Here is a 27,192-nt window from a genome sequence, read left to right on the forward strand (position 1 = left end):
ATCATTGCTAAACAGTTTCACATTTATGCCTTAATTCAGATTTGAAATGTAACTGCTGTTACAACTAGGTTTTGCTATATAGCACACATAACCATTGAACATGTTTGAAATAAAATTTTTCTCTTATTTAAAAAAGAGAGAGAGAGAGAGAGGAAAGAGTAAGGGTTAGTTCCAAAATGTCTAGCTTTCAATATTGGAGGAGAGGGGGAGTAGGTTGCAGTTATTATGTAAAATAGCATATAAAAACTTTTCAAAACATTGCACCCAAATTCTACTTATTACATTGAATACTAAAACCAGAAAGCATTTAATTACTTTAAGAATAGAACTATTAGAATAATTTGGTAATTTTTTACATAATAGCCACTATAATCTGTCGCCATAGAATTTAAGCAGATGCAATTTTATACACAGATGGTTTATGTCACACTTTAGTTTGGGTAAAATATATTTAAATACATTTCCAATTATTTAAAATGTGATATTATGAGCACTCCTTTCTAACATGCCTTGTGCAGTGGTTAATCTTTTGTTATTGGAGATGAGCCCATTTATATTTGTAAAATGCTAAAGAAAGAATTATGTGCTCAACTCTGGTTTTTAGGAGCAGATGATATAACTTTAATAATGTATTGAATAGGACCAAATTTGTCTTCCAGATAATACAGATGTGTTAATCAGTATAAGTTATAAATAATTGAATTAATGTTCTGCCAACAGCTTAACGGCCTAGAGAAACAAATGGATTCTCACTAGATAATCTATATATCTATTGATTTATTGAAACCACCCCCCATCAAAATATTTCAAGGCAGTGGGGAAATCATAGGAGGAAATTTTTAAATCATTTTAACATTTTTAATTATAAAATTACTGTTTTCATTATGCTCTTATATTATTATAACATTCTCTTTGGCTCCCAACAGACCCAGATCTATTTTAAAATGTATAAAGCAGTTCAGACTATCAATACTCTTTACACTACTACGCTATCCCATCTTTGTGATAAAATGTCAATGTTTCAGTTCACTACATTTCTTTGAGGTTTAACATACACCAAAGGGCCTTCTATATATTATTTTTGAGCTCTGTTTTTGGTATACATTTTTAAATGGCATAATAATCTAGGGCCCTTGTGGAGAATCAGTCAATAACCCCATTCTTTCAAACCCTCAGTCTTAATGATGCTACAGATGCATTGTTTGTCACTCCTCCCATTCTGATGTCATTATTGGACCAGAGGTATCAGGTCACTACCACAGGTTGGACACTCTGTTATTCCTTCTCTTGTATTTGGTGATTTTTATTATAAATACAATCCCTGTACTTTATATCTGCGGAGCACTCTTCAGTTGTCCAATTGATAAAATGCATGTGTATTTAAAAGTATGTACCAACTCCTATACCAAGCACTTTATGTGAATTATTTCCATTTAGCCATAGAACAATTCAGTGACATAAGGATAATTTTTAACCCTCATCTTGGAGAAAAGGAACCTAAGGCTCAGGATGGCTAAGTCATTTGAGTAAGATCACACTGCTTATAAGTGGCAGAAGAGATTCAGATCTCTCTAACTTTAGTCTTCCAGTCATTCTTTTATGATCCAAATGAGAGAAAAACTCTGCTAGGTACTATAGTGACAAAGAGATGATTAAGACATGGCTTCCATCATTTAGGTTTTTAAAGTCTGGTGAAATATGACACATACATAAGTATTACACAGCATCAAAAATGAAAACTGCCATATAAGAGACACAAATAATGTGCTATAGGAGTTTGTAGGGAAGCAATTTTTCCTACTGAGAGTACCCGAGAGGATCTTATGGAGAGCATGGAAGAGCTTTGAAGGACTAAAAACATAAAGCCATGAGGAAGTTGAAAATGAGAATGAGGTAGCCATGTGGAAAAGATAGAATGAGCAAAAACAGAGGTCAGAAGGAAGGAAACCAGTTATGAATGTGAGAGGGCATCCCCTCAACAGGGAGGTAAGAGAACATAAATGATGTTGGGTAAGAATAAGCCCAATAATGGAAAGCAAAGCCTTGAAAGCCACATCATGATGATGCTAATAATGACAACAGTCATAGTGGTAACAGCAATAACAGCAGTTAACATTTATTGAGAATTTATTATATGCTAAGCATTGTTTTAAGTATCATCTCATTTAAACTCTCAAAAGCTCTAAAAGGCAAATACTCATTATATACAGTTTACTAATATTATAGATGAGGAAAAGGGCCCATAGAGAGGTTTAGCCCATGGCCGCATAGGAGTTTGCTCTTTACTTCTTAAACTGGGGAAAAGTTGCCAGAGCTCATATGTCAAGTAAGCTATAACATGGCCCTAAGCCACCTTCTATTTACAAAATTCTATTAAAATCAAGGAAAAGAAGAAAGAGAATAATGCACAGTTTTATTCTAGAATATGTAACAAGTTAAAATAGATAATGCTACTGAGATTAAGCATATATTCTCACTAAACTCATTTTTTATCATCACATTTAGTTAATTCATAATGTGTGTTTGATTTAGAGGATCACTGTGGTTCATAAAATGAACACTCAACTGAGGTTTGGTATATTATTCCTAACCTGTTCTCCTACATTGTTTTTATATTTGGTATTCTTTGTCATGCTAAAGCATGATTTTTATTATCCTGATATGAGGGTAGTCATTGATAGTTCAGGAAATTGGAAATGAGTTGAAGAGATACCTAGTTTGGGATGTATAATCGAACTAGCAATTGGCCTTAACAGGATGTCATAAATTTTTGTTCCTGCTATTTTACTCAAAGCACATCTAAAACAACAAAAATGCTATTGTTGTTATTTTTATACTATTACACAGATGGTCCTAAGGTTCTTATCCATGACCTATTAGGTGAACTGTGAATACACAGTTACTTTCAATTAGACTATGTTTGATATAATCCACAGCAGAAGTCTACCTTTGTCACATCCAATAGAGAAAAAAAAATAGAAGCTCAAGATAAAGTACTCTAGTCTATCCATGAAAGAAACAAAATACACATATTGAGGGAGCTCCCACCATGGTGTAGTGGGGTAAGAATCCTACCACAGTGGCTTGGGTCACTGCAGAGATACAGGTTTCATTCCTGACCCAGTGCAGTGGGTTAAAGGATCTGGCATCGCTGCAGCTGTGGTGTAGGTTGCAGCTGTGGCTCATAGTCAACCCCTGGCCCAGGAACGTCCATATACTGCAGGTTTGGCCATAAAATTAAAAAGATATATAGGAAAATACGTATATTGAGTTTGACAACATAGATACATGCATGTAAATTTTCAAGCTGTGATCATAAAAACAGGAGGATATTTTCACATAATAGTAAAACTGTAGTAGAATCTGTGCAGTGTTTACTAAACATCCATGAACCTTAAAGATGTTATTTGACTTCCAGAATAATGGAACATGGCGTAAAGTGTTCTGTGGACACAGTAGAAAGTCGTGTTGGAAAACGTACCTGTATATTATTTTTTAAACCAAAATACATAGTGACTATAGCAAAGCAGTGACACATAGCAGTGTCAGTGTTGTTCTTTCTAATATCAGCTACATAAATGCTACCAAGTTGATCTTTGTTTTTTTGGTGTTGTTTGTTTTTAAATTTACTTTAGAATCAAGAGATGCTAGAGAAAAACTTCCTTTATTGGCCACCAATGTTCTTATTTCTATCAACAATTAATCACTATTTTATACAGAGACTAAAATATTGTTTACAAGGCCAAAACCAAGGAAAGGAATAACATTGATGTTTTATGCTCTCTCTTGGATCTTAAAACTCAAACTGGCTTAAGCAAAAAGGTATATTTCCAAAATATAAAACAGATACTTCCACTCGAAAAATAAATAAGAGATATGTCCACAAAATCCAAGGGAAACTAACATTTCGGGTGCAGCTTGATCCTGAGATCTCCAAAGAGTTTATCAGGACCCATCATCTTTCCATTCCTCATCTCTGTTCTCCATGTCGGCTTCTTTTCCAGGTTCCAAAGTGGTGTGAATGGCAAGAATGCCAATACCACTAAGCTAGTGTCTTCTCAATTTTATGCGCTGTGTGTATAGCATAAATCCTCTTGTTTTGAGTTTAACTTTTATTGTTGTGAATTTGGTTATGTGCTCAACCTTGGGTGAAATACCCTGGCCAGGGGAGTGTAAGTAGCCAGGTGTAGTAGCTATATATTGCTGCCTAACAAACTACTACAAAATTTAGCAACTTAACATACTTAAAAAAAAAAAACAACTCATAGTTTCTGTGGTCAGGAATCTAGACATGGTTTAACTGGATTCTTTAGAGTTTCTCACAAAGCTTCGGTCTATATGTTGGCTAGGGCTAGGGGCTCAGCTGAAGTTTCAGTTGAGGAAAATCCACTTCCAGGATCACCTACATGATTATTTGCAGGATCCAGTTCCATTTGGGCTGTTTGACCGTTGGCTAGCAGTTTTCCTTGCCATGGGCCTCAACATAGCAACTTACTTCATCAAAGCCAGCAAGGGAGAGGGTCTCCCAGTAAGGGAGAAGTCGTAATTTTGTAATCTAATCGTGGAAGTGAAATCCTCACCACGTTGACGGGTCCTCTTTGTTGGAAGCAAGTTACTCAAGGAGAAGGACAATTGCTTAAAGCCATTAATACCAGGCAACAAAAAAATCAGTGGGAGCAATTGATAAGCCACTCACCACAGCAGATGAGGGGTATATGTTCATCCCTGAAGATGGCATGCAAGGAACTCTTTCCAAAGCACAGGAAGTGAAAGTGTGTATGGAGTAAGGGACCCAAGGAAGACAAGGGTCATTGTCCGAATAAAGGGATGCATGCTGCCTGGTAAATACAACTGTCCATGACAGAGTCCCAGGTTTGGTTCTGGGTTGTATACAAAACAAAACAAAAAGCTCTCCTGCTACCTCCAAAATTTTGACTCATTATGAATCTGAACTTATTTTAAATTACCTAACTACATGTTTATATTATAGAATAAAGAGGTTTTGATCCATTAATTTAACATTTTTATTCCTTTTTCTAAATTTAGGGTTTATATTATAATTTTTAGCCAATGCCTCCATATGAAGTCAGTTGAAATTTTTGTATATGCAGTTGCTGAGATTGCCTTAGGTGTGAAGGAATACACACAATCTTGAGGTACAAGTTTTCTCAAAACACATCCCATTTTACCTAAAGAAGCATTTAATGGTTGCTGGGAAAATGAAGCAAAACCAAGTCTCTAACCCTGAATCTTTAGGATTTTAGTAGAAAATAGATATAAGCATTAACCTTGAGAAACTTGAGCTTAAAAATATATGAGGGCAGAGTGTTTCTGTTTTATAGAAAGCAGAGGTTTACCAGTTGACTTTATCAAGCAAGTAAACAAGTCTCTATCTCAGAAGGTATTACCCTGCCCGTGAGATTTCAGAACAATTAAAACTGTTAGGCTAAGATGATTAAATGAATTGTGTCTCATCTTTGTTCATTCTTAATCACAGTGCACTCTGACCCAGTGTTTCTTAGTGAATTCTTTCAAAAATATGGATTTCATGGATTTTAGACAGTACTTGACTCACCAAGTTGATCTTTTTTTAATTTGTTTATGGCTCAGGAGTTAATTATTAATAATATTGTTATATGTATTATGTTTGTTATAGGTAAATATTTATCATTATAGCTAATATTTATTAGTAACAAATATTTTTATTGTTTTCACTGATATTTGTTCAGTACATGCTATATGCCAAGTACTATTCTAAGTAGCTTCTCTATTTATTAATTCTTTTAATCTTCACAGCATTCATCTTTTTATAAATCCTACATTAATTTCCATTTTAGCATTTTGTAATGCATACACAGAACACTTGAAATTTTGGTATTGTCTTTCTGGCACTAAAGAATGTTCATTTAGGGAGCTCTCATTGCGGTTCAGCAGGTTGAGGACCCACCTTTGTCCCTGTGCGAATGCATGTTCAACCCCTGGTTTCGTTCTGGGGGTTACAGATCTGTGTTGCTGCAAGCTGTGATATCGGTTACAGATATAGTTCAGATATGTGGCTATGGTATAGGCTGCAGCTGCAGCTCAGATTCAGCCCCTGGCCTGGGAACTTACATATGCCACAGGTGCATCCATAAAAAGAAAACAGAAAAAAAATAGTGTTCATTTGCTATGACTATCACATTAAGTTTGAACCAATGAGACAAAATCATCTCTGTGGGAAGTATCAACCCCATGTGTAACTTCTGAGGTATGGCGGGCTGGGTGCCTTTCACAGGAAATTCAGACAGCCCTTGAGCCAGGACTCACTTTGAAAGGTTCTAAGATACAGAGGATATTTGGAATCTTCTCTGCTTAGAGACTGTTCCCAATATTTACTTGGGGTTATTTTGTCTATTTGTTCTCTAAGAGGAAGTACCATATATATTTCCTGTATCTTTTTTTTTTTTTTTTTTTTTTTTTTTTGCTTTTTAGGGCCACACCCGCAGCATATGGAGGTTCCCAGGCTAGGGGTTGAATCAGAGCTGTAGCTGCTGGCTTACACCACAGCCACACCAACACAGGGTCCGAGTTGCATCTGCAACCTATACCACAGCTCAAGGCAACACTGGATCCTCAACCCACTGAGCAAGGCCAGGGATCGAACTTGCATCCTGATGGATGCTAGTCAGATTTGTTAACGGCTGAGCCACAGTGGGAACTCCTCCTGTATCTTCTTTCTTCCGGTTTCTTCCCTGCATTATTCTCTCTCCCACATCCTCCCAAATGATGTTTGTATAACAAAAAAATTGGTCATATCTCTCTGTTCTGTTTTTCTTGTTTTATTCTCTTTTTTTATTGAAGTACATTTGATGTTCAATATTGCATAAGAGGTGTACAATATAGATTCACAGTTTTCAAAGGTAATACTCAATTTATAACTATCAATTATTGACTATAACCCTTGATATATTAACCTTCCCCGTACCCCCACCCCCTGGTAACCACTTGTTTGTTCTCTATATCTGTAAGTCTGTTTACTTTTTTTATATTCAGTAGTGTGTTGTATTTTTTAGATTCCTCATATGAATGATATCATACAGTATTTGTCTTTCTCTGTATGCCTTATTTCATTTAGCATCATGCCCTCCACGCCCATCCGTGTTGTTGCAAATGGCAAATAACCTCTCTGTTCTTTTTTTTTTTTTTTTTTTTTTTGTCTTTTTGCTATTTCTTTGGGCCGCTCCCGCGGCATATGGAGGTTCCCAGGCTAGGGGTCGAATCGGAGCTGTAGACGCCAGAGCCACAGCAACTCGGGATCCGAGCCACGTCTGCAACCTACACCACAGCTCACGGCAACGCCGGATCCTTAACCCACTGAGCGAGGCCAGGAATCAAACCCACAACCTCATGTTTCCTAGTCGGATTCGTTAACCACTGCGCCACGACGGGAACTCCAACCTCTCTGTTCTTGAGAAAAGAAAACTGTCGCTCTTCTTCTTGGCGTACAAGTTCCTTAATGATCTGTCTCCTACCCACCTGTCTTGCCCTGTCTCCTGTGTCATTGCCCTCCTCAGACGTGTACACATAACCTGTGAACTAAAGTAATCATGGATCATTTTTTTACTCAAACATATCTTTCCCTCATACTAATCTCTCTGCCTGGAATACAATTATATTAGTCAGCGTTCTCCAGAGGAATAGAACCAATAAGATATAGAGATAGATATGCATAAAAGAAGACTTACTATAGGAATTGTCACACAGGATTGTGGAGACTGAGTTCCGTAATCCACTGTGTGCAGACTGGACACCAGGAAGGCCTATAGTGTAATTCAGTGTGATTCCAAAGGCCCAAGAATCAGGAGTGCCAGTGTTGGAGGGTGAGCGCAGGAGGAGCTGAGGGTTCCAGCTCAAGCAGCAAGTAAAGCCACCCTTCCTCCAATTTGTTCGTCCTAGAAGACCCTAGAAGATTGGATGATTCCCACACACTTGGTGAGGGTGATTTTTATTCCATTTAGAGATTCAAATGCTCATTTCCTCAGGAAATCCCCTCATAGACACACCTGAAACTCGTCACTTTACCAGCTCTCTGGGTATCTCTCAGCTCAGCCACGTTGACACACAAAGGAGCCACCATAATCACCCTCCTTTTAACTGCCTCTCAAATTCCTACTAAATCTTCAAATCACAGTTCAGATGGACTTTTCCGTAAACTCTCTCCCCAAGCCAATTTAAGGATCCTTGCCTTCCTCTTTCATTTTCACTCTCTTGTCCACATTTCCATTATAACATTCATCATCCTGCATGGTAAGTTTTTCTCCCCTAGACCATGAGATTTTTGAGGACAGAACAATTTCCCTTTCCTCCATGGTCCCAACACAATGATTGGCACATAGGAGGCCTCAGTGACTTAATGCTGTATGCGGCTTCAGAGAAGGTTCAAATATTTGCCAGAAGCCTTAAAATAAGGGAAAATTAGAGTGAAATCAACGAAATTATGATTTTTTTCCAATCAGGTATGGCCTATATATATTTTTGTTGTTGTCTGCCAGAAGATTTTAGCATTTTAGGCTTAAATTTCATTTCCTATTTTAGACCATACCCCAGCGCAGAAGTTGTCAGATCTGTTTTGTAAAGGCTGGTATTTCTTAAGTGCTCCATGAAGTTTTTAGTTCAAAAAAAATTCAAGGCCTTAGGGAAAATTGAATCTGAGCTCCTGACTTCCTTTAGCATTTAAACTCCAAAGCATGATCTTGGAGCATTTTCCTGTTTGAATCTTGGCTTTAGTATCCAGAACTCTGTTGACCCACAACATTCCACAATTCCTGAAGGAACTAATCCTTTTCTTTCTTCCGTTGTCTGCTACCTCTGCTTTGCATTTCTATTTTTGCATTTCAGAACGGCTATCCTTTTATCAGTGGAAGAACATTTTTTCCTATTGCATCATCTCTCTGCCTGCTAATTTTCATTGTCAACTTTTCTCCATTAGGAAAATAGATAATATAGGTTGTAATTCTCAGCTCAGAGGATATTTAGGGTTGGAAAAATGAGACATTGATACTTTTTAGCTACAAATAGAATCATTAGTCAGGATCTTTCTTACATGATTCTACAGAAATGAGCCCCGTTCCCTCCTAGCTCCTACACCTGTATTACAAGATATAAAAGACAGAGAAGCAGGCTCATATAGAAGCCAGCGCTATAGTTATTAGTTGAATGCGCACATTTCTCTCCCAGATATGGGCATAGCCATCTGAAGAAGTTAGGTGGGCTCTTTGATCATTCTCTTTAAAAATGAACAGGTTTTATTTGAAATATGTTGGAATACATAACTTAATAGCCCCTCTTATTAATTATGAAGCAAGGAACAAGAATTATCCTTTCTTGTCATCCCTTTCCCCACCTTTTTATTCTCTTTTCACTTTAAATGGATGTGAAGAGCAGGCTGCTTCGTGCTGAAGACATGGCTCTTGGTGCATATTAGATAAGACAAAGCCCCTAGTGACATCATGGGATTTGGGATTCTGATCACTTCACAGTACAAAGAGCTTTCCTCTGTTATTTGTCCAAACTGTTCACCCCTTGCATTTTTGTCTGTTTGAAACAAAGAGAACTGGGCAAGGAAAATCACTGATGGCTCAGGACCAGTGCCTTTGATTGAGGGACTGAATGAACAACACAAGTGCATGTTCTACTGACAGTAAGGATAATTGTATATCCCTAGCATCTGACTGGCTCTTTATAGTTCACAGTGATTTTTCACGTATGTTATTTCATTTTAGCTTCAAACAAAACCATAAAATAGGTAGGGCCAGAAGAAGAAATAAGTCCCAGAAACTTGTCCACTAAAAAAATATACTTTCTATTACTAGATGCTCCATCTCAGGAATAGAAAAAGCAAATATTTACATAATAGAGGAAGAGCCAAGATTCAAGCCCAGGCAGCCCAGCCCCAGAGTCTGGCCCCCTAACTGTCATGCTCTACTGCCCTTCACTGAGGCAGCCTCTTCCTAGACACACAACACAGGCAGCCACGCCTCGCAGTCCGGAGAGACTGAGCACCCGTGTGGAAACAATACTGAAGGTGCAGGCTCTCGGAAGCACAGAAAAGCCCTTTGTTAGCGTGAAACAAAAGCATCCAAGTGATAGGATTTACCCTTCTCCCATGTCCTATCATTCCTTCCTATTTTTTCTCATTGCTTTATACTTTAGAAATCAAGAACCATACATGCAAGATGAAGGATGGGAGGGAGAGTTGAAAGCAATACTGGGAAACCCTTTTAAAACAAACCTGCTGGTATATGTCCGGGTGAACATTCTCCCTCCTGCAAAAGGGTGTGGTTCATACCCACTGCACCTGGAACAGAGAAACAGGAGAGAGCAGTGGCTAAAAGCTGAGGCTCTAGAGCCAGGCTCCCGGGGTTCTAGTCTAACTGTTCAACTTTAAATACCATATGACCTTTCTGTATTTTATTTTTTCTCCCCTATAAAAGGTTAGGATAACAATAGTACTTCGCAGGTTGTCATGAAAATAATATGAGGTAATGCACGTAGACCATTTAGAACCTGACCATAGTATATTCATGTTTGCTATTTTACATAATGAGGTAATATTTAAAAGTGCTGACATATAGGTAGGTTATTAATAAATAGTAGCTCCCTTCCTACACACACACACACACACACACACACACAGTTTTGATCACTGGAAACACCCGCGTTCTTTGAAAAGTATTTGCTTTATGCCAGTTACCTTGGTGCTGTGATAAACAGCTATTTATTACATTTTGAGGGATTAGCCAGTGTCTTTTTTTAACTCTTGTCCAGGAGCTCTCCTCTCTCCCTTCCTAAATGTCATTTTCCTCTTTAACAAATTTGACAACTGCCACCTCTGCTAAATCATTTTACCCACCTTAACTGTTTCATCAGTTTCACTCTACAGACACCTTGAAAGAGGTAGTGTTTCTCTTCTGCTTGTGGAACCTGGAGTCACTTCGCTGGTTTGCTCTACTTCATTTCTCCTCTCTGTATGTCACTGTGAGAAGTCATGTCTCTAAGTTTTAATTCCTCTAATCTCAACTGGCAGTTTCTAAGTGGTAAACCAGTTTTCTCCACCAGCCTATAAACTACATACATGCGGGGATGTTCAAAGCTACATCCCCAACGCCTAGCAAAGTGTTGGGAACCAAAGGGACGTTATAAGTGTTTATTGAAGAAATCAGTCAATTCTGAAGGAATGAGTAAAGTATATAAAGATGTATTCCTCCCTCCCTGATTAACTAGAAGCTAATCAAGAATTTATATGAACTTAATTAGAATATGAGTTGCCTGCTACTTTTAAAAGAAAACATAATTTTAGAGACCTAAACTGATATCATGGCTTTAACGTAATAGTGTTATAACCGTTTCAGACTGGAGTAAGCACACATGCATCTCAATGTATTAGCCTTTCAGTAGCTACACAATATACGGTGAGAATGGTTATGAACAGGTCAAAAGTGAGCTAGCATCATCATGCCGTTAGAACATAGGCAGGATATTGGTCATGAATTTACTGTTCCCACTGCCTCAAATTCTCTTTACCTTATTACCAGGGCAGTTTGTTCCTTCACTACATTCCAATCTGTTCAGATTTCACCTTTTCAGAGAGACATTCCCTGAGAGTTTTGTCTAAAATGAGTCACTTCCATCCTCTGTCCTTCTTTATTTCCTTTTTGTACTTTTGAACAACTTTTTAAACTAGGTTTCTTGAAGTATAATCGACCTATAATAAACTGCACAAATTTAAAGTGAACAGTTTGATGTCTTACTATTAAATATACCTGTGAAACCATCACCACCAAGAAAATAAACATCTACCACCTCTAAAAGTTTTCTCATATTCCTTTATGATCCCTATCACTTCCCTTCCTCCAACCCCCCCAGATAGACACCAATCTATTTTTTGTAGCTATATGTAAGTTGGCATTCTCTAGAATTTTATGTAAATGCCATCATACAGAATGTATGCTTTTTTGGAGGGTCTAGTTTCTTTAACTCTGCAAAATTATTTTGACATTCACCCATGTGGTAGGTGCATCAACTGTTCATTCCTTTTTATTGCTAAGTAATATTCCATTGTGTGAATATACTACAGTTTGTTTATCCACCTGTCAGTGGACTTTTGGGCTGTTTCCAGTTGTTTGTCTATTACAAATAAAGCTGCTATACACATTCATGTACAAATCTCTGTATGGCATATGCTTTCATTTCTCTTGGGTAAATACCCCAAATGGCTAGGCCATGTAGCAGATATGTATTTGGCTCTTTAAGAAGCTATCAGACTATTTCCCTTTGTGGTTATACCATTACACATTCCCAAAAGCAGTGTCTGAGATTTGCAGTTAATTCACATCACTTCAGTACCTGGTGTGATCAGCCTTCTTAAATTTTAGACATTCTAGTGAGTAGTTTCACATAATGGCTTTCCATTGCGCTTTCCTAATGTCTAATGATGTTGAATATCTCTTCACATGCCTATTTGCCATCCATATGTCTCCTCTGGTGAAATCTTTTCAAATCTTTTACCCATTTAAAAAAAATTAGTTTATTTCCTTATGACTGAGTTTTGAGAGTTATTTATATATTCTAAATACAAGTCCGTTACTACATGTGATTTGCAAATGTTTTCTTCTTGTCAGCAGTTTTCCTTGTCCTTCTTGGAAGAGTATCTTTCGAAGAGCAGAATTTTAAATTTTTGGTGAATTCTAATGATCGTTTTTTCTTTTAGAATTGTACTTTTGTTGCCTACCCCCAAGGTCATGATTTTCCCTAAATTAGTTTCCTAAACTTTTTTTTAGATTTTCCATTTAGGCCTATGATTTTGAGCTGATTTTTATATACAGTGTGAGATATGGATTGAAATCTATTATTATTATTTGCATGCAGATCTCTAATTGTTCTAGCATTGTTCATTGAAAAGTCTCTCCTTTATCTACAGAATTACCTTTCCACCTTTGTCAAAAATAAATGGATCTTCTGGAGTTCCCCGGCCTAGTGGTTCAGGATCTAGCATTGTCACTGCTGAGGCTCAGGTTCAGTCCCTGGCTGGAGAACTTCCACATGCCAGGGGGAGTGGCCAAAAAAAAAAAAAAGATAAAGTGATCTTCTGTATGATGTCAGTCTATTTCTAAACCCTCTGTTCTCTTCCATTGATCTGTATGTCTATATTAAACCAGTACTTCACTGTCTTGAAGACCATAGCTTTATATTAAGTCTTAAGAGTCAGGAAGTGACTTTCTCCAACTTTAGTTTTCTTTTTCAAAGTTACTTTGGTTATTCTTGGTCCTTTGCATTTCCATATGAATTTTAGGAGAAGCTTGACAATTTCCACACACACACACGCACAGACAAACCCAAAAACCAAACTCCTTCTGGATTCTTATTGGGATTACATTGAATCTACAGACTAATTTGGGAAGAACTAACACGTTAACAGTGGTGAGCCCTCCAATTCATGAATACAGTATACTTTCCATTTATTTAGGTCCTATATGATTTCTTTCAGCAATGCTTTGTGATTTTATGTGTACAAGTCTGGTACATCTTTTGACATATTTATTCCTTAAGATTTCATGTTTTTGATGCTAAAATAAATGGTGATTTTTTACTTCACATTTGGATTGTTTATTGTTAGTGTATACAAATGCAAATGACTTTGGGGTATGGATTGTATATCCTGCAACCTTGCTCAGCTCACTTATTCTGTAGCTTTTATGTGAAGCTTATGGGATTGTATATATAGATAATCATGTCATATGTGAACATAAACAGCTTTACTTCTTTCTTCCCAATCTTATGCACTTTATCCCTTTTCCATAATTTATTGTGCTGATTAGAACCTCCAATGCAGTTTTAGATAAAAGTGGTGAGAGTGGACATCCTTGCCTTGTTTCCTGAATTTAGCAGGAAAGCATTCAGTCTTTCACAGTTAAATGTGATGCTAGCTGTAGATCATTTATCCCAGAGAAATGAAAACTTATGTTCACACACCAAAAAACCTATGCAAATGTTGATAATAGCTTTATTCATAATAGCCAAAAAATGTCACCAACCCAAATGTTCTTCAATGGCTAAATCAAAAAGCAAGTTATGGTACATCCATACTGCAGAATACTCAGTGATACAAAGGGGTGGCCTATTGACACACAGAAAAATTTGTGTGGATTTTAAGGGAATCCTGCCAAATGAAAAAAAAGCCAGTCCCAAAGGTTACATTCTGTATGATTCCATTCGTAATATTCTTGAAATGACAAATGATGGAGAATAGATTAGTAGTTGGCAGAGGTTAAAGAGTAGGACAGGAAGAGATGGCCATGACCATGAAAGGACAGCAGGAGAGATCCTTAGAGTGGTACTGTCTTTATCTTGACTATAGTGATGGTCACACAATTTACACATATGATAAAACTGCATAGAACCAAACATACACACATACACACACATAAGTGTATGTAAAACCAGTGAAATATGACCAAGATCAATGGATTTTGTCAATGTTGACTATCTGCTTGTGATATCATGCTACAGTTTACCCAGACGTTACCACTGGGGAAAACTGGGTGACTCTGTACAGAATCTCTCTTTCTTTTTTGTCTTGTAACTGCATATGAATATACAGTTATCTCAGAATACAAACTTAGAAAAGAAAAGAAAAGAAAAAAGAAAATGAAGGGTTGAGCCTAGAGATATTAGGCAAAGAACGGAACAAAGTACCATGTATCCACATTGTGGATTATTATGCAGCTATTTAAAAAAGAACAAATTAGAGCTTACATTTACTTGGTAGAATTTTCATAAAGCTTTGTTGAATGAGTAAAGTAGGGTTTAGAAATGTGTAATATGATTCTATTTTTTAGAAAACAATGTCCAGGGAGTCCCTGTTCTGGCTCAGTGAGTTACAAACCCAACTAGTGTCCATAAGGATGCAGGTTCCATCCCTGGCCTCACTCAGTGGTTAAGGATCTGGCATTGTCATGAGATGTGGTGTAGGTCACAGACATGGCTCACATCCCCCGTTGCTGTGGCTGTGGTGTAGGCCAGCAATCAAATCAAATCCAATTTGATTCCTAGCCTGGTATCTTCTATATGCTGCGAGTGTGGCCCTAAAAAGTGAAAGAAAAAAAGAAAACAATGTCCAAAAATACTCCCTACATATACTTTATATATATTTGTATATGCATATATATTTGCACATGCTCTGTGTGTGTATGTATGAGCGATTTGGCAGTAGATAAATATATGTGACGATACATACTAGTTTTTTAACATGAATTACTTTGATGGGAGGATGGTGATATGGAGGAACTAGGGGAAGGAGTAACTAAGAAAAATGGAAAAAATACAGAGAGCATTAAAAATACTAATATGTAAAACAGTAATGCATTCTCATATGCAATTATATGTGTTTTGTCTTATACATTTATAGAAAATTTAATATTTTTATTTTTTATTTGATTATTATTCAATAACTATATATTTATTCAGATATAATTTACATATTATTCCATTCACCCAAAGCACAATTCAGTGGTTTGTAGTATATTCACAGAGTTGTGCAATTATTGCCACAGTCAATTTTAAAACATTTTTATCACAAGAAACCTCATACCCATTAACAGTCACTCCCCCTTTTATTCCCAATTTACCCTCCCTATCCTTGGGCAACCACTAACCTACCCTGTCTATATTGATTTGTCTATTACGGATATTTCATATAAATGGAATCATAAAATATATGGTATTTTGCCACTGGCTTCTTTCATTTAGCATGTTTTCAAGGTTCATTCATGTTGTGGCATCTATCAGCATTTTTACTTCTGTTTATTGCCAAGTAATATTCCAATTTATGAATATGCCATATGGTATTTATCCATTCCAGGCTACAGCCTTACACATGTGCATAGTCATCCAAGCATCACATGGTTATAGCAAAGTCCCCTTTGTCTCCTTCCCTAATCTTTCTGTTAAGCTGCCTGCCTCATTTGGTATCATACTCAGATACTGGTTTTTTGTAATTGCCAGATGGTTGCTCTCTTGTTTTTGACAGATCCTTATTTACAAATTGCTCCAGAGTCTTGTCCAATTATATCTGGACAGGAGTAGTTTTGGAGGCCAGTCTTCAAGTTTGTTCTGACCCCAAGAGGACATTTCTTAACTCTTTCTCTGGTTCTCTAAAATTAGCTGCTACCATTTAGCTGTTGTCCTAATGCCTCCTTTTAATTGCTTACCTCCAAAATCTCCATTGCTTTTAATAAGCACCCTAGGCTTAAATTTCCTCATACTCTCTTTCAAATAAAATCAGTTCCTTGGGAAAGTGCTTTAGAGATCTGTTTAGGGACCATTTGGCAGAATCTTTGAGCCACTGTTCTAAACAGGGATGGGAGCCTCTATTTCTCATCTCAGTCTGCCTCTCTGGGCAGAACCTCAGCCAGACAAGCAAGCTGGGATGAAGGCAATCAGGGCCTCACTGTTCTTGGCCTCCCACAAGAAGGATAGAGTCTCCACTTTATAAATGGGGGCTGCATGGACAAAGGGAGCCCAGGACCTCTCAGCTACCCTCACCAGGAATTTAACCTCTACAACTTGGTTGTGGAGGGTATTAGAAATGCTGCTGTCCTGCCCCTTTTGCTAGGATACCATATTCCTTGCATGGGAGCTGAGGCGAAAGGAGCCCATCCTCTGGGGCACACCCACCTGCCATGGAGATTCTTTTTAGCTGAGCTAGGGAAGGAAGGATGGGAGGGAGCAAATCATTGCTCAGGTTCCCTAGACTCTGCTCTTACCAAGTTTTAGTAGACTTTCTTCAATATGTCTTCATCATCTGCAGGTTCTAAGGACAATTACCAAAGACTTTAAGTGGTTGTTTTGTTTTATATACAGATTTTTTCCATTTCTGTTTGTTTGGCTAGGGATAGAGTCCATGGAGCTCTTCATGTGGCCATCCTGAAAGTGGAACCCCCAGAAATATTTTTAAAAGGCTATGCCAAAGAAAATTCCTAGTTTCATCACATACACTGAGCTTAAGTTTCCTTATCTGTAATTGGGGCTAATAAGCCACACTACACTGTCTAGGACGTAGTAGGTAGCCCTGAATAACTGTGGATTGTTTCTTTCCCTTCTCTAATCTCACTTTGGGAACTTAGAGAAGTTCTAGTTTAATAAAGATGCTTGCCCAATAGTGTGATGTCATGTTTAAGAATTTTAAGACTCCAAGAAAGTATTTCAAGTAAACAGAGAAATATACATAAACACTATTAAAAAGTGATCTTCGGACCTGAACCAGTGTTCTTTCAGAGGTCTGGCTCATGAGAAGATATGTTAACAAAACCAGGAGCAGCATGACCCAAGGTCTTTTTCTTCATCCTTCTTCTCTCTTACTACCTCCCCTACCCCCATCTCTCCCAACTCACTTCCCTTCTGCATTAAAAACCTCCCACCAGCCTGTAAGAATTCCTGAGTAGTAGTTGAATGGCTGAACGATTGAGAATAAAATTCAGTCAGTCTATAGAAAGATTTGTAAAGTGATTATTAAACTGTATTCTCTCTGAGCTGTTTTTGTTCAGCAGTCTGGACCTTGGAATAGTCTTTCTCCCCCCACCGCCCCCATCTCTCTCTTTCTATTAAGAAATGAAAATCCTGTGAAAGCCATTGTCAATGCCATGTGTTCATTTCACAAAGGCGATATAGGATGTGTGTAGCACTCTTCTAGGTACTTTGTCCCTGGTTTGCATCTTAAGAGATAAGATGGGATTTGAGGAGTTGGCCAATCAGACCAAAACATTATTGTCATGTTTGTTCAGTCTTTATGCAACGTATCCACCTACTCACAGCTTAAAATTATTTGGAGGAACAATGTGTATGTGACCCCAAGAGAGGTTGTAATTACTGCTTACCTTTAACTCTGCCTTGTACCAGCTTCAGAGTTGGTCAAGGACAAATAGCATCTTGCTTTCAATTTCTCATATAGGTAATATTGAGCAACAAAAATTGCTTAAGATTGATTCCAAAACCGCTACAGACTTTTTGACCTTCTTAAAAGATTTTGAACCGGATTGGTTCTATTTTAAAAACTAGCTATCTTCTTTTAAGTAAAGAATTCAGAGACTTGTGGTAGACTTCTAAAATTTTGAATCAGAAACTACAAGGACGTTCTGTAGTTTGGATTTTGAAGTGAAAATTACATTATTTGGTTCCTAGGTGCAAAAATGAATCCTTACTACTTTTAGTATTAGCAAGACATATGCCTATATTCAAGAAATGACTTGTATACAAATAACTATAATATTAGAAATATTTGTTATAATAGAGTCTAAAAATGCCACTCAAAGCAGATAAGGAAGAGAGATATGTTTTTTTGCGGCGGAGGGTGGAGGTGGAATTAGAAAGAGTTCCATAAAGGAAATATCATCCGATCCAAAGCCGAAGAAGAGACAAAAATGTCGGGACAGAATAGGAGCAACCCAAGTACATTATAGGCTGCCTTTAGAGCCAGAAACTCCACCTGGCTGGAGCACTAGGAAGAGGGGACTAAAGCTGGGATTTGTAGTAATCACGAAGACCCCAAAATGCCATCAGAGCAATTGGGAGTTTATTATGAAGCCAACTAGAAACCATGGAAGGGTGTTGAAACAGGGAGTTATAATCAAAACTGTCTTAAAGAGATTACTCTGACAGCCACATGTAAACTAGGTTTTTTAAAATCAGAGGCAGGTCTTTTATGGTTCCATATAAATTTTCGGATTGTTTGTTCTAGTTCTGTGACAAATGACCTGGGTAATTTGATAAGGATTGCAGAGAATGTATATATATATATGTATGTATGACTGGGTCACTTTGCTGTACCATAGAAAATTGACAGAACACTGTTAATCAACTATAATGGAAAACACAAAAATCATTAAAAAAATTAAAAAAATAAAAATCAGAGGTAGGAAGGCCAATACAGAGGTCATAGTGATATTAGACCGGGTGGACCTGCGCGAGGAGAGCGAAATCACAGAAGATGTCAGTGCCCTAGACATGAAGTAGGAATTTGAATCAAGGGAATGGATGTAAGAAGCGCCGGGATGAGGGATGCCTAGAACTTGGGAGCTGATGTCCGCAGGGAAAGGGCGCGCACAAGAGGTCTTGCAGTTTAATGTCTGTGTGCTAGGGAGGTTGACAGCTGTTCTTAAAAAGAAGAAACAGAAAGATAAGGTTTAAGGAGAGAAGGATAGTGATGTTTCATTTATTCAATACTTACTGAGCACTTAGTATGTGCCAGGCACTGTTCTGGGGAGATAAGTGTTATGCTTAATTTTTAAAACACTTTATGTGGTAAAGGCAGTCTGTGTGGCTCTAAAGGCAGAGCCGGAGCCAGTGAGTGGGAGTCAGCTGGGAAGTAAAATATGATACTAATAAGTGGAGGCTTCTTGAGAGGTAGTAAGAGCTCTGTTACAGGCAGTATTCAAGCATAAATTGGATGATCTTCTCCCAGGAACGCTGGGATAAGGGATTCCTGTGTTGAGGGGGGCTGTAGGTTAACCTCTCTACAAGTTCTTCCTCAATCTTAAGGCTCCCTCAATCTTAAGGAGTCTATTCTCTCTCTCTCTTTCTCTCTCTCTCTCTTTTTGGCTACACCCGCAGAAGGCAGAAGTTCCCAGGCTAGGGAATCAAACCCATGCCATAGCAGCAGCCCAAGCTGCTACATGGATGATGTCAAATCCTTAACCCCATAACCCACTGCACCACAAGAGAACTCCATAAGAATCTATTCTTTCCATGATCTACTCCTATGGGTTCTATTATTAATCTCTGGTTTCTCTCAATTATTAAATAAATTCCTCAGTCTGTCTGCCATTCAGTAGAGCTCACACATTTACATCTGTTATTCTTAAATTATTTTTGGTTAGGGCTCTTCTTCTTTATTAAAAAATTTTACCCAGTAATGTTACCTTTATAGCTAATTCAGAATGCCAACCCTGGTAGATTGGGTTATAAATATCAGAAAGGAAAAGGGTTTCTTGTGCCTAATAATATTTTTGTTTGTAAGAAGCCTCGCAAACGAGAAATGAATTATCTTGACTTCAAGATTGCAATGCAGTTTCTGCATTTTGCAGTAATTCAAGAAGAAGAAAAAAAAAAAATACCTCAGAGAGGTTCATTTTGTTACAGCACAGTAAAGAAAGAGCATAATTGTTCTCCAAACACTGTAAAGCTTTAGGTCAGAAACATTTATCTGTGCTGCATTTTTAAAAAGAGAAGAAAGGGAAGGAAAGGAAAGAAAAGGAAAAAGGGAACCTGTCGGGAGCTCCTCTATAAGCTATAGTTAAAGCTTTGTATTTCCTGGTGTCTTTTGAAACGTAAAATTCCACAACAAATAGCTCTGTAACGTATAACCAGTATGAAGATTCAATTCAGATTTAAGCACTTTGGTTTGCTTTTGAATCTTGCTATTTTCTGCATTTGTTTTGACTGCTCTCATCATTCAAGATTGACGCTTGGATGGGTGTGTAGGAGGAAGCAGCAGCAGCAGGCTTACAGCTTGCAGACAAAAAAAATCTGCCTTATCTGATGGCTATTATTGAAAATGCGAGGTGTAGCCTGGGCTGGGTAATGAAGGGGAGCGAGCGAGGGGGAGCAAGGAGCATGGAGCTGCATACTGATGAGTGTAGGAGTACTTGATAAAAAGAATTCTGGCTGCTGGCCGTGCATTGCTCATTGTGGAGTACTCCAACAATCACATAGAACGCAGACCAGCCTAAGCTGACAGCTTGATATGCCTTCTTCTGCTGCCTGGTTTTGGGGGCTGTGTGACGTACTGGTCGGTAGTAAAGATTAATATGTAAGAAATGTGGAGCTAGGATCAAGTCATACTCCACAGCCTGCCTGGCAAACTATGTTTTACTTCTGACTTTGCTCTCTCGCTGAGAACATTAATCTGTCAAGCTGGCGGGCTCCTTTGATAGCAACTTTCCCAGGAGCATGATGTGGCAATGCCACCTCTCAGCCCAGGACTACCGCTATTATCCCGTGGACGGCTACTCCCTGCTTAAACGCTTCCCTCTTCATCCTCTTACAGGACCCAGATGCCCTGTCCAAACAGTGGGACAATGGTTGGAAAGCATTGGGCTACCTCAGTACGAGAACCACCTGATGGCTAATGGATTTGACAATGTGCAGTTTATGGTAAGACGCTCTCTGTGTCCACGGAGCTGCCTTTTGTCTGTCTTTGCTTCTTATGTGTCTTACACGGCTCAGAGGCAGCCTGATTTGCACCAAAACCGGTCAGTTTTATATATGTAACTGCATCAGAAAATCGGATGCCCTTAGGACTGAAGTTACTGTATAACATGTAGACCCTTGCTGAAAAATGAGTTCTATGTGCGTCCATAGACATGTGTATTGTATGAATGAACCGGTGAGAATACTATTTATAGGCAGTGAAAGAAGATTAACATTTATATTCTCCCTGTCATTCTTTGTGTGATTTTTATAAATGTGTAACCTCAGAATACCCAGTTAAATAATAGCACTCTTCAGTTAATTCTAGATTCCTAAAACATTATTTCATTTGTGCTTCAGCATTTGGTGATTAATTAGACGATTGGTTATGTTTACGGTGTGAGGATCTTTTTTTTTTTTCCCCCCCGGGATAATTGTTGGATAAGCAGTTTAAATTGTGTGCATGACCTTTCGTTGTTAGCCAACTGCTTCCGATGGTCAGTTATAGAGATCTTTCACTTACTTCACATGCTGATTGAAGAGCAAGGAGGTGTTTCTTATCACTTTAAGTAGAAAACAAGCACTTCCATCCATAAACTGTCAATATCTAGAAAGAGGGACTGATGGATTAAGAACATTCATGTACTTCTAAATATTGGTTGCCGGCAGTCTAAACCCGGTGTGTGCAAACTTCCCACTGCAATGAATATAGGTGAGGAAGGAGGATGGGGAAATGTGCAGACCCAATATACAGTTTTCTGATCATTTACATACCTCCCCCAGTGCTCATCAGTTTCCCTTGTTAAGCTACGTCACAGTCCGTATTACCTTTCTTTGCTTTTAAGGTCCCATCACACGTATTACTAATCCCTAAATTTAGAGAGAGCTACATGGCTTAAGCATGGAGCACAAAATGGCTTGTAGAACAATTAATAGCCATTGCTAAATAAAATACTGGGGTGAACACCTGAAGCTTATTAATAACAAAATTGATAACATAATACTGAGAGCTAATCATGTCTTTTTATTTCCATTTGCAATCATTTTCTCCAAGCTTGCCTTGACTATGGTATTATTCAAATTGTTAAACTTCTGCCTCTTCTACAAAAATGAGTGTGCCCCATGAGATTTCTTTAAAATGCTGCATTTTTAAAGCAAGACATATGAGCTTTAAGTAATTGTATCCGTTGAAGTCTTTATGAATCTACTTTTTATAATGAAATATGCAGCTATAGTTATTTTTCCCACGTTTAAAAATACTGTCACTGATTAGACAGAGATTGTGGGTATTGAAACAGGGAAAGAGTGAAATTGCTTCAGCTGCTTTGAGAATCTTAGGATACTGAGGACAGACTTAGGACACTCAACAGTGGACATTAAGAGTTAGGAGAACTATCAAACAGAATGAAAGTCTCTTCATTGTCATTTATATGCATTGCACATTTTGATGTCTTCATTCTTTCTCCTTATCTCTACTTGAAACAAGACATTCTCATTCCCACTCCTCAAGCCCTTGTCCAAATTTATTCTGGCCTTATGAGAAGTTAGGTAGGTGTTTGGATTCTCTGGATTATTTGTCTGCTTTGAGAGATTTTATTCCAGCACAGTTTTCCTCTGAATGTTAAATACTTTTGAGCAAATATAGCCCCTTTCTGAAAGCCCAACTCAAAAGTTAATCAAACAGGTTTCAAATAAGCACTTGGAGAGCATGTAAAACATTCATTAATGGAATATATATAAGCACTCTAAAATATATCTGGGAGGCAGAAATCTTGGCTGTATATGACAAGACCAAGGTCTGAACTTTTCTATAGATTATTCTTTATTTTTTCAATTCCTAGTATTATATACAATTTTCTAGAGATTAGGAAAACATCATTAGTTCCAATGAATCAATTATTTCTACAGGAGACAATTTTAAAAATTTGAATTAATATTCAGAAATGTTAGTTACTTATGAAAATGAAGCAAATCATAAAATGGTGTCATCAAATACTGCTCTGCATGTTGCTATACACGATTTACTTGCTACTCGTATCATAAAAAATCAATTTCGACCTCTATAAAAATTATTTATTGATCTCCATAATCTAATTTATTTAATTGTGAACTTAGTTAAAGTGCACTAATATGATCAGCCAACTTTAAAAAACAGATTTTATTAATGTAGTGAAAAATCTGTTAAGACCTGCTTAGTCTCTACTCGGTATCATATTCCAGCTTTTGTTTTTCTTGAAGCACATTCTGACCTGCATTTATTCATCCTGTTGCCTGAGCAACAAGCACCACACTCCTATTAACTATGATGGAGTGCAGGTCTTATTAGCTTTTTAGAACAAGATAGTAGAGACATCAAAAAGATGTAATTAATGTTGGTCGAAACATCATAGTATATCCACGCATAGGTATACTTTATTTAGGAAACATTCTCAAGAGTTAATTTTCCATTTAATTAATATTAATGAATATGAGTTTCCAAGGGTCCAAATAAGTAACTTTCAAGGTATTTATTGAAAGCTTTAAAATAAAACTTTTGTTAACTCGGTGCTATATACTCTTACATATAAACAGAGTGTATGGATGATTTATCCACATGGCTATGATTAACTTTAATGAAGATGATTTACATCAATTCCTAGACATGATTAGAAAAGAAGGACCCCCATTTATTTTTAAATATTTATCAGTTATTCCTTCTCCTTTGGGCTTTTAAAACTTGTCCTTGATTTTATTGATGTGTCCATTTTTTCCCCAGTATCTGAAAGTCAAAGTTCCAAATTTACTTATATATCTGGTTCTGGTTTGCAGAATAGTTGTGCATGTGGTATGGGCCCTTGTGTATCCTTAGAAATCTAATATAAGTGGACAGTGATAGAATAGCTATAAAAGTACATCAGGTCACTTTGGGAAAGTCAGATTTATGTTGCAATCAAAAGTCCCTTCAACATAAGATCCTTTGTCTAAAAACACATCCCCCTACTCTACCTGTTCACTCCCTTCTGAAGTCATGTATCATCAGCTCCCTTCTATTAGGCATGTCTACCTGCTGCTCACCAGCCTCTGAGAATGCTGCTGTGGTCCTCTGAATATCCCACCTATTTGCCCCAACTTTGCAGCATATTCGATGTGTCCATGTTTCAGCATTACCTTGCTTCCACCCAGGAGCTTAAATACAAAGTGGTTAATATACAAAATGCACATGTGGATTTACTTGGCTATTCTATATGTTTCTACCGTCATCTCTTTTCCTAATCTGATGACTGCTTCCTAAAATTTAAGTCTCAAACTCTCTATATTCTTGTCTCGATGACCGCTCATTCGTACTCCCCCTCAACCCTCACAGCTATTTCCTTTCCTTCCCTTCTGTCTTTTATCTTTAAAGATCTAACTCAATTCTTGCCTTGTTTCTGTATCTTTCCTTAAGGACTCCAGTCCTTATTAGCCTCTCTTTCCTCTGAAACTCATGTAGTGGTTGTACCTGACATGAAAAATTACATTTGGCATGCCATTATTCACTCTCCAGAATTAGGAGTTAAGTTTTCACTTGTATATATCTTGTCTCTCCAACTAGACTGGAAGCTCTTTAAGTCCAAGTTCTGTGTATTCAATTTCCTTACCTTTCTCACACTCCTAGCATAATGCTGTGTACATAGAAATTTCCCCATAAAAACTGGATGCACAGCAGATTGTTGTAGATGGATCTCTAGCCTCATTTTTAAACTGGAAACCTTGTTTTACCAGTGGAAACATAGAGCGTTAGTGCCCTTTATTCATTGGTGTAAAAAACATTCCTTAAACATTTGTTGCATGCTAAGGACAGTTAATTACTAGAGATATAATAGTGAATTGTATATTAACTTTGACCTCAAGCAGCTACCAGTACTGCTTTCAGGTCTATCATGTTATTCACATGCACATTGCATATACATTTCTTCATGTGCTCCCACACATGTATACACCCTCTATATCATGGTGATCTTGCTCTTCATCCTTTCATATAATCACCATCTTTTAGCCTGTTACTTACTCAGAGTTGTTTTTTCAGCCCTGAATTACAGTAGGCAATGGAAGAGGTAAAATCTATCCAGTATTGTAAAGGAAGATAAACACGGATAGCATCAAAACACTGGCAGTATTATGGTAGATTTATACCTCAAAGACTGTGTTAAGAAGTTTATGGAGCTCCCATCGTGGCTCAGCAGAAACAAACCTAACTAGTATCCATGAGGACGCAGGTTCCATCCCTGGCCTCGCTCAGTGGATTAAGGCTCCAGCGTTGCTGTGAGCTGTGGTGTAGGTTGCAGATGTGGCTCGGACCCCGCGATGCTCTGGCTGTGGCGTAGGCAAGCAGCTGCAGCTCTGATTCAACCACTAGCCTGGGAACTTCCATATGCTGCTGGTATGGCCCTAAAAAGCAAAAAAAAAAAAAAAAAAAAAAAAAAAGAAGAAGTTATATTACTTGGAGAACTGAACCATAGCCTCACAATGTTAACTAGCTAACAGTCGTATTTGCAAATGCTAATTAAAAAGAAGAATGAATCTATACAAAGTCATTTTTTTTTTAGCATCTGCTGTGTTCCTAGTAATTGCCATCTAGGTTGACTTGGGATGCTTTGACCACTATTAAAATATTCAAAATGCATACAGAGTAAGATATAAAAATAATGCCAGGAGCCCCATGTGAATTCACATTTTTGTACACTTGGGTAGGTAGCATTCATAAAGAATTTACTGAAGGTCAAAGTGAGTACTGCTGTTAGACATTGAGGTGGAGTCACAGACCTCTTGGAAGTCATGCACTTGAACCAAAGATCTGAGCAAGATTGGTCTTATAAGTATTTAATCGAAGCTTTTTTTTTTTTCATTTTTGTGGTGTACTTTACATGCTAGTAGACTGCTCTTTCCCTTTTTTTATGACTTTTCTGTAATAAGAATACTATTTGCAGCTGACCTGATAAAAAATGACCTTTTAAGTATCTTAGCAGCATATCACAATCCCAGCAAGAAGTTAAACTTGTGAAGCAGAAAAACAAATTGTCCCTAAAGGGTAAGATTAATAACCCCCATGATGTTTTCCTGCTTCAAATTTGTTTAAGAAAATGTTATAAAATTACTGAAATTTAAAGGTATAAGAGAAATATACCTGCCACACTCCCTACGCCTTCCTGTTTCTGAAACAGGCTAGGCTCTGAGTTGAGTGGGTGGCTTCAGATTGAAAGTGCAGCTATAATTTTCCAAACTCATTTAGGCCAGTAGTTACACACCCACTTTTGAAAAAAGAAAAAAAATCTTTTCCTTCCAACTATAGGCATTTAAAATCTATTGGTAACCAACAGTCAAAGCCAGGAGGGAGTCATTCTTTATCTAGACTACAGCTTAATTACAATATAACAGGCAACAGCCTCACAGTGGTGTGACAAAGAACTAAAGTAAGACTTCTCCCTTCCACTGTCTTGCTTCTATATGATTCGGTTTACTCACCTGTAAAATCAGTGTAATGAGAGATCCAGGAGAAATGTTCTTTGGGCTTGTTATTTAATATTTTCGAGCTCTTTAAAGATGCAGGGTTCATTATTGGTGCTAGCAGAGCTATTAATTGTTCTTGTAAATCTCATTAGCCTTGGAAGGACACTGATTGCTTGTGCAGCAGAAAGTCAGAAATGAGGGCATATGCAGTGACAGCCATCTGAGAAGGACGGCTTTCAGAAAAAAACAGAAGCCACAATTCTAATCTGGTGACACTAAGGAGACAAGAGCCTTTTCTTCCACCTGGAAGTTACTCTGATGACATATTTCAGCAGTAAAATATGCTGCCCCATTTTCTAATAATGCAATACTACAGCTCCATGCCTAACTAATGCTCACATGAAATGGCCTTTAATTTAGTCACGCAGCATATTTGCATAATTTGATCTCCCGTATTGCATCCAATGACCAGTTCTTTGGGATGAGGAATTTCCTTCATGAATT

General features: G+C 37.6%; 1 protein-coding gene across 50 annotated transcripts in view; it reads left to right on the plus strand.

The window, feature by feature from the left end:
- Nucleotides 1–27,192, plus strand: part of ANKS1B (ankyrin repeat and sterile alpha motif domain containing 1B) — a 1,062,966-nt gene that overhangs the window by 635,518 nt on the left and 400,256 nt on the right. For all 50 annotated transcript variants that reach the window (XR_014804254.1, XR_014804264.1, XR_014804263.1 and 47 more), the window contains one exon: nucleotides 21,080–21,186. Coding sequence is in view for 26 of the 50 variants with exons in the window: in XM_084957460.1 (XP_084813586.1) it covers nucleotides 21,080–21,186 (107 nt within the window). In the remaining 24 variants the exon portion in view is untranslated. The remainder of the gene's footprint in view (nucleotides 1–21,079; nucleotides 21,187–27,192) is intronic.

This window comes from Sus scrofa, chromosome 5 (genome assembly GCF_054392235.1).
Source record: "Sus scrofa isolate SSC_HxYL_T2T_F1_AM1 chromosome 5, Sscrofa_HxYL_maternal_Yorkshire_Landrace_v2.0, whole genome shotgun sequence".
Lineage (NCBI taxonomy): Eukaryota > Metazoa > Chordata > Mammalia > Artiodactyla > Suidae > Sus > Sus scrofa.